The 8,593-nt window shown below is 36.1% G+C and overlaps 2 protein-coding genes across 2 annotated transcripts; both read left to right on the top strand.

Annotated features, from left to right (window-relative positions):
• The first annotated feature begins 3,060 nt into the window (after nucleotides 1-3,060).
• On the top strand, nucleotides 3,061-4,337 carry LOC139855475 (uncharacterized). The gene is made up of 2 exons (XM_071844702.1): nucleotides 3,061-3,494; nucleotides 3,601-4,337. The coding sequence occupies exons 1-2, from the start codon at nucleotides 3,208-3,210 to the stop codon at nucleotides 4,103-4,105; spliced, it is 792 nt and encodes a 263-aa protein (XP_071700803.1). The 5' UTR covers nucleotides 3,061-3,207; the 3' UTR covers nucleotides 4,106-4,337.
• Nucleotides 4,338-5,927: 1,590 nt separating this feature from the next.
• On the top strand, nucleotides 5,928-8,368 carry LOC139853503 (uncharacterized). The gene is made up of 3 exons (XM_071842894.1): nucleotides 5,928-6,009; nucleotides 7,158-8,144; nucleotides 8,239-8,368. Exons 1-3 carry the CDS (start codon nucleotides 5,928-5,930, stop codon nucleotides 8,268-8,270), a joined length of 1,101 nt encoding a protein of 366 aa, XP_071698995.1. The 3' UTR covers nucleotides 8,271-8,368.
• The last annotated feature ends 225 nt before the right edge of the window (nucleotides 8,369-8,593 follow it).

Here is an 8,593-nt window from a genome sequence, read left to right as displayed (position 1 = left end):
CTCCTTTCTTGTAAGTAACATGAAATATTTCTTCTTCTTTTTCCTTTAACCAAAACCGCCACCATCATTCATCAAGTTACTTGTCTTGTTTGTTGATTACTTACTAGTTATTTGTTGTTGTTAAAGATCAAGTTTTCTAACTTGTATCTTCATGAAATCTTGTTACTTCCATCTTTATTTGATGAAGTCAAAAACAAGGAATCTAAACTTTCTAGTTTATGGTTCTACACTTAAATGTTTTCAAGATTTAAAGTTCATAAGTTTCATATTCATACTTGTGTTCATGTTTGTAGACTTAAATCCTAAGATTCAAACTTTGATTTGAATCTTCCTACGTATGAAACAAAACATGAACATAATACTTGTACTTTAGTTTATTTCCTTCTTTTGTAAGTACTTTAAAGTTTGTGATGTTGTTATTTTGATCAAGTGTTACTAGTTAATCTTGATCTCATTTTTCTTGAACCAAAGTTAACTTTGTAAGTTCAAGAACATGGAAGTATAACTTTCTAGTTATAACTTCATATACTTGTGTTGGATCTAAGTTTCTATAGCTTATGGTCTTCTAATTTTGTTGTAAACAAGAGCTTATGAGCTTACATACACTTTTCAATATGAAAATCTAAGTTTCATAACTTATGGTTTCATTAAAGTAAAGATCCAAGTATTATAACTTAGGATCTAACTTAAGAACTTTAGATCTAGACTTTTGGGTCTAGGATCTTCAAGATCTAACTAAGAACTATGTTCTACAACTTAAGATCTTGTTTATTTAGTTTACTTTCAAGTTTATAGCTTAATATTACTTTTGTAACTCATGTATGTGTCGGATCTAAGATCTTGATGTAACTTTGGTTCATCAAACTACATACAACTCTTAAGTGAGTTGTGCAACTTATCTTAGACTTACACTAGTGTTATGATGGTCAATCCTTGGTTAAGATGATACAAACCCATCAACGAGTTGTACACTTGAAGCTATACGCATCAAGGATGAGAACCGTGATGAGCATCAAGCATCAAGAACCCACCGGAACACCTTTACTTACTGTTTCTGGAACTGATCAGACTACTTGGGCTACTGTAAAGTTTATTTTCAGTTAGTTCGGTTCGATTAGATGATTTTCCGTTTAGACCTCGTTTTAATCCGAGTTACAGTTTAGGATCTATGGCCTCCCGAAAGTCATTACACCCTTTTAAGGTTGTGCTGAAATTTCTGACCTACTCGCACTTAAACCGTCACCACGGTCAAACGAAGACGAGTTTGGTTCTGGAAATTGGTCAGCCTCTAGGGGACTCATATAATGATCCATGGCCAATGGTCTCACCTCATTTCAGTTTGTATAGAGGTCGTGGTGACTGAACGAAGTCAGCCTTTATTTCAAACCCTAGTCTTGACTTAAAACTTACTTTACACTTTTTGTTTAATGATGAATGATGATGATACTTAAGACCTAATTTACATACTTTTAAACCTTTGGAAACGATTTACTGACTTAGTAACTTTTGACTTAGGTTGAGGACCTTTTGGACCAACCACTTGCTTACAATTCCCGCGTACCGACTTTTACTACTTTCCACTGTGAGTTATAGCATCCCTTTTTACTTTAACAATTTTGGGAACTGATAATACATGCGCATTTTACGTTTTACATACTAGGCACGAGTACTTAAACTTTATATATGTGTGGGTTATACAACGGCATAAACTTTCCCCTTAGCTCGGTAACGTTTAGTCATTGGTCTTTGAACCGGTGAACGCGAATCTTAGATATGTATCCATAGGGTTTGACATCCCCACTCGGGGTAGTAGCGCTAGCATTTAACGGGTGTTTAATACTTCGTAAACATACGCACTCGTCAAGTGTACTTTTAGGGGGTGATAAACGTTAAGTTAGTTACCAAGTGCCCACGGTTATACATATACTTTTCATACTGTTTTGAAACGCTGTTGAAGCACTGAAATCTCGTGGCCTACCTTACATTACTGTTATACTTAAACTATAGCTCACCAACATTTGTGTTGAAGTTTTTAAGCATGTTTTACTCAGGTGCTTAAGGTTTGCTTGCTTTCGCTGTACTAGTCATGCTTTGTAGACACCCGCTGCGCTTATTAGAGATGTCACCGCATGAAACGTTTAATTTGCATTCAAACTATATTACTTTTGAAAAGATGTATTTGTAACGACCTATGGGTCACGTACTATCATTGCTTGCTATTCGTAGAAGCATACTTTTGGTTGTTAAACATATGACGTTGGTTATGACGTCACCTTTTAATATGAATGCAAACTTATTTTGAAACCGCATATAGTATTTGACCTTGTAATGATCCTATTGTTGATGATTCGTACACGATGGTTTTGTACGGGGCATCACACCAAATTTCGTAGTTTCAGTTTTACCGGATTGTCATTTGAGTTTGCGTTCACACTACAAACGACCCCTCAAGTTCGCCTCAATTTACAAAATGGCCCCTCAACTTTACACTTTTTCAGGGGTAGAAAGCGTAAATATATAATTTTATTATGATAAAAAAAGAAACTAATTCCACCCGAATTTTTAACGGGCCCTAACTTCTCGCTCGGTGCGAGTTAAATTTTTCCGAGACCACCGTTCAACTCAAAAAAAATCAGGCGAGCCCAAGGGGACTAAATATACGCAAAACGGACATCGTTAAAAAACACTAGATAACGGGCCTTATATTCTCGCTCGGTGCGAGTTAAATTTTTCCGAGACCACCGTTTAACTCGAAATAATTTTATGAACACAACGCGACTAATTATACGCGAAACGGACATCGTTAAAAAAATATTAAATATCTCGGCCTATATTATATACATATACATACACATCCAACAAACAAACCAACCTACTAGATATATTAGGTACCAAACAACGTATATTCAAATTCGCGTCGAATACAACCGCATCAACGCGCGGTCGAATTTTTTTCTAGTTTTTTTTCCAGTATAATCTTTTTCCTTAAATATAATCTTACTCAAATGTAAGTAAGCTACGTATAAACAAATCGAACCAAAAATGTTCATAACGAAATAAACACACGTGTCATAATCTACGTGATAGTGATGTTGATGATGATGATGAACACACACAATCAAGGTTGAACAACTGCTTATCACCTCATATTCCAGTTCACAAACAACAAAACCCTAATTTCTCCCCCTCCAACCAATTAAAAAGATAATGGCTTTTACAGTAATCCCCAATCTCTCACCACCAACATTCACTCGAATTAATCTTCATAATTCATCACATAAACCCTCAATTTCATCATCATCTCAACAAAACCCTAACAATCCTAATACTTTTGCTCTGCAATCCGCCGTAGAACCGCCGCCGGTTCGTATCAAGTTTTCACCGCCGCCGGATTCTCGTCAGGATTTTTACGTTAATTTAGGTGTAGCTGTTCGTACTCTCCGTCATGATTTACCTCTACTATTTACTGCAGACCTCAATTACGATATTTACAGGTACAAAAATCAGAACTTTTTGCTTGATAGTTGATATAATTCATATATATTAATTCAATATATGATATATTATATGATTGTTGATCTGTATTTGTAAATTTGACAGGGATGATATTACATTTGTTGATCCATTAAATAAATTCACTGGGATTGATAATTACAAGCTCATTTTCAGAGCTTTACGTTTCCACGGTCGAATTCTATTCAAAGACATTTCATTGGAGATTTTTAGGGTTTGGCAGCCATCCGAGAATCTAATTTTGATCCGTTGGAATCTAAAAGGAATCCCTCGTGTTCCCTGGGAAGCGAAGGGCGAATTTCAGGGTACTTCACGGTATAAATTGGATCGAAACGGGAAGATTTACGAACATAAAGTCGATAATTTGGCATTTAATTTCCCACGACAGCTTAAACCGGCTATATCTGTTCTTGATTTAGTGGCTGCTGGTCCTCCTGCAACTCCTAACCCTACATTTTCATGGGGAAGTTTGGATTCCTCCTACTCGTCTTCATGGCTAGATTTTTATCGTGCGGTTAAGAACACATTGGATCCAGGTCAAGATTTTTCGGTTTTACGAGATTGTCAATTAGTTCCTGCTACTTGTCCATAGTGAGTGTTCAGCTAGACTATACAAGTCTTTTGTGTACTGTTTATATATGCATACTTACTTTGATGCACATACCACGTCTACACATACGATATTAAAAAAAACTTAATCTTGAAAGCCATTGTAATACTGTAAGCAAAAAGCGTATAATAATATTGTTTAGTTAGGAGAGCAAAGGGATGTTTTAGATTGTCTACATAGATGGATTTGTTTGTTGGTTTTTTGTTAATACCTCTTGATATGTATCATGTATGCCGCATGCATCATTTTATTTATATGACTATATTACAGATTTAGTTAAGTAATACAATTTTTGATGATCTAATCACCATACAGACTAGAGATCTGAATTTGATAATACTCCATTAAAAGATCATTTTTTTGTGTGAAAATGACTCTAGATCACTATGAGTAGGAGTATAACGTTGTCGTTACTACAAGTTTCATACTCTGCTGTATCAACTAAGGTGTTGTTTGTTTTTCAGTCTGAAGATCTTATTATGTTTTATGTTTGCACGTCCGCAGACTTTTTTACTACAGACTGTTTTTGTTTGAAGACATAAGATAAAATAATGTATTATTTTGTCTGCAACCTCGCAGACTTAGAAATATGCTTCTAAGTGCTGCAGACATAACTAAGTTGTGTTGTCGACATAAAAACAAACAGTCTTCGGTATTCAACATACAGACCTTTAGGTCACATCTTCTTTACAGGCTTTACAGACCTAAGTGTTGGTTCCAAATCAATTAGATGTTAGTTCCAAATCAATTAGATGTTACCAGGTTGCTTGATCAAAACACTTAGGAGATGGAATCTTGTCTATAGGTTTGATTAATACTTTGCACTTATCATCGCTCATGAATTTATCATATGTAACTCACCTCACATGAATGTGTAAAATGTTTACGAAAACAGTATTATCTTGAAATATTTATCAACTGATCTGAGATTCTTCATAATGAGAATGTTTGCGCAAAAGTGGAGTCCATGCTGGGGTCAAACTCAGGGTGCATCTAGCAACATAACTTGCTGAGGCACATAGTACTGATGGCTTCGAGGACAATTTCTGCTCAAAACGGAATACAGGCCAAGCAACATGCAGAATGAAACTACCAATTAGAACATCAAACTGCAAAAACAACTAATTCTAATTACAACCCAACAACCCAAATTAAGTCATCCAATCTATAATGACACGCTACCTTTATTTATGCTATATAGGCCAAAAACAATGGATTATACATACCATAGAGCCATGTCCACTCATTCAAGCCCTTTAGGCCACAAAATTTAGCAACTTTGAGCACATTCAGTGTCTTTTTTTAGCCTAAGAACCACCGGTTTAAGCTTAATATATTCTTTAATATCATTAATTATTAGCAGTTTTGTTTTTGACTTAATTAACTTAATGGTATGAAACTTAATTTAAAAGGTCATGGAGGGCTTTTTGTTTTTAACTTATTAAATAAGACATGTCTTGATAAAAAAAAACTGAATTAAGTGTGAATTTTCATTTAAGTTATTACTTTTCAATAACTGCTTTTATAACTGCTCACATATAGGGTTAATTTAGTAATTTTAATTATTCAGACAATTTTTCAGTACATAAAACAAACACAAATTATATATTTATCACTTATTCCTCACAGACATCATATATCTGTTCAGATTCAGGGCTTAATAAGAAAAAAAAAATCAAACGGGCCCCTACTGATCAATCTGAATATCCTTTTATTACATTCAGTTCATAGAAAGTAAACAGCACCAAACACAACGAACCTGTTAACCACATTCCATATATCTTTAGAGCATGGATATCTAGCTATGGCATTGACTACTGAAATCAGATCATTGTGTAGCCCTCTGAACAACAACTTAGACTTTAAATGGGACCATGTTATAGGAAGTATAATATATACGTTTACGTGTAACAAAACTAACCAATAATACCGAGTACAACTTGAAAATTACCCAATATATACAATGATCTTTGAAATAAAAATTTTAAAGCATCATACTGGCAACAAAGAAAGAACAAATTGCAATAACCTGACGCCACATACATACTCCAGAAAGTAGTATATGGGCAGAGGCGTCACGGCCATATGTGCGAAGTGTGTAGCCTAATAGGGTCCAGATTTAAAGGGACCCAAAATTTTTAAAACCCTATATAATAATACATACATTCATACGGAGTATTTGTTTTCATAACTCAAATCATGAAAGATCACTTATCAGACAATTTAATCGCGCATTAACTTTTTTTCTATTAAAATTCTTTTAGTACTATATATCTTTTTGTATGTAATGTAAATTTAACGTTTATAGTGGTCCACTTTTTATTTTTCGAACAAGGCTCATCAAAATGGTGAGGCGGCTGTGTATATTGGTTTTTTTTATTATACGATATAAATTATTATATCCATATACAATATATAAATAAATACTCCGTATATAAATATAACTGTATAAATAAAACAAAAACAACCTTAACTACTGGAACAAGTGATGAAAGATTCCAAAACCATTGTTTCAAATGAATGTAAAGATGGTGTGGATTATATTAGGGGACTTTTAGCCATATAGTAAAGTAATGCTACTGCTAGAATACAGTTCCATAGCTTTGAGTAGAAAGCAAGCAAAAGAAAATTTTCTACTTTCCATTTTGTTTATTGTTGATGGTTCTTTTATCAATTCTTAAGCCAAGAATCTCTTACATACCCCACCTCCATCACCATCTTCCAAGTATCCAAACCCCCTCTCCACATGCACATACTCTCCATCTAAACTAATTCCTACTTATATAAGGAGTAAAAATATATACGTACACACATATACATACATTGTGTGCTATGAAAGTTACTCAACACGAACATGAAAATGAACATCAAGAACCACTGGTTACTAGCATTTGTCTCTGTGTTGATCATTTCTTCTTATCATGTCTTCGCCTCACCATCACGCACGTACCTTATTAACTACCACTATATAGTTTTTATTCATCTAATTGTATAATCATTATAAGCTTATAAGTTGCTACCTGTGTATGTGCAGATGCAAGATTACGTGGAGCATTGACTTTTCCGTTGACTTCGACACTGAAATTTCATGTTGTTGATCATCTTGCAGATGATTTACCTTTGCCTCCTGTTGATCCTCTTACTCCTGTTTTACCCGAGGCTTACTGCGCAAATCCTCCGGGTTATTCTCCGCCTTCAACCACCGCTATGCCGCCAGTATACGGCTCCCCCACTATTGGATCTAACACCCCATCGCCGCCTGCATCATCTTCCTCCTCCTACCCTACACCGCCCACATCATCTTCCTCCTTCCCTACACCGCCAGCATCATCATCGTCATCCTACCCGACACCGCCATCATCATCATCGTCATCCTACCCGACGCCGCCAGCATCATCATCATCATCACCCTACCCGACTCCACCACCACCACCACCACCATCATCATCCTACCCGACACCGCCAACATCATCATATCCATCCTACCCAACACCGCCAGCATCATCATTATCACCCTACCCGACACCGCCAGCATCATCGTCCTCCTACCCCACACCACCTTTCTCGTATTCTACACCTTTCACACCCCCCACAACTACCATCCCGGATTCGCCTGCCATATATCAACCCGGACCAATTCTAAGCCCACCTTATGAGCCGAGTCCACCATCATTCTCAATTCCTTCACCCACAGGGTTCATACCTGCCCCACCACTATTTGAACCACCGGTTGTATACCCTCCTCCAATTGGACCACCGCCAGCTCATCACGAGCCGGAATCCGCCTTGTGGTGTGTAGCAAAACCTTCAGTTCCAGATCCAATTATCCAAGAAGCCATGAATTACGCTTGTGGTTCAGGCGCTGACTGTGAATCACTACAGCCAAATGGAGAGTGCTTTCAGCCTGATACATTGTTTGCACATGCTTCTTATGCATTCAATAGCTACTGGCAAAGAACCAAAGCGGCTGGCGGGACCTGTGAGTTTGGTGGGTCCGCCATGCTCGTCACTGTTGACCCAAGTAAGTCCATCAATAGCTTCGGTTACCTACCTCCGATCCCTCGACTATTTTGACTTTATCGGTCGATATCTAATCTTTACTTTCTTTTGAACAGGTTATGATGGGTGCCATTTCATCTCCTTCTAACCTGGACTTTCTTTTACATAACTAGTGACAAGTTTTTGTAAGTAACTAATTGAAATAGATATAAAATATGTTGAATCTCAAAAGTATGATTGGAGGCTTTGACTTTACATTTTATGACTATGTCTTTAAAATAAATGCAATGCAAGTTGTGAGCACTGACCCTTGCCTGAAGTATAGATATCAATATTATCATTATTATTATCTATTATTAACAATTAACAATTCAAAAACTGATAAACTGATTGCAGTAACAGATTACACTAACATTCATTGTAAACTTATTACTCAATAATACCTATACATTGTCAAGGAGGGCATAACGT

This window comes from Rutidosis leptorrhynchoides, chromosome 6, assembly GCF_046630445.1.
Source record: "Rutidosis leptorrhynchoides isolate AG116_Rl617_1_P2 chromosome 6, CSIRO_AGI_Rlap_v1, whole genome shotgun sequence".
In the NCBI taxonomy this organism is placed as follows: domain Eukaryota; kingdom Viridiplantae; phylum Streptophyta; class Magnoliopsida; order Asterales; family Asteraceae; genus Rutidosis; species Rutidosis leptorrhynchoides.
The sequence above is the reverse complement of the archived record's forward strand: the minus strand, read 5'-3'. Positions and strand labels throughout refer to the sequence as shown.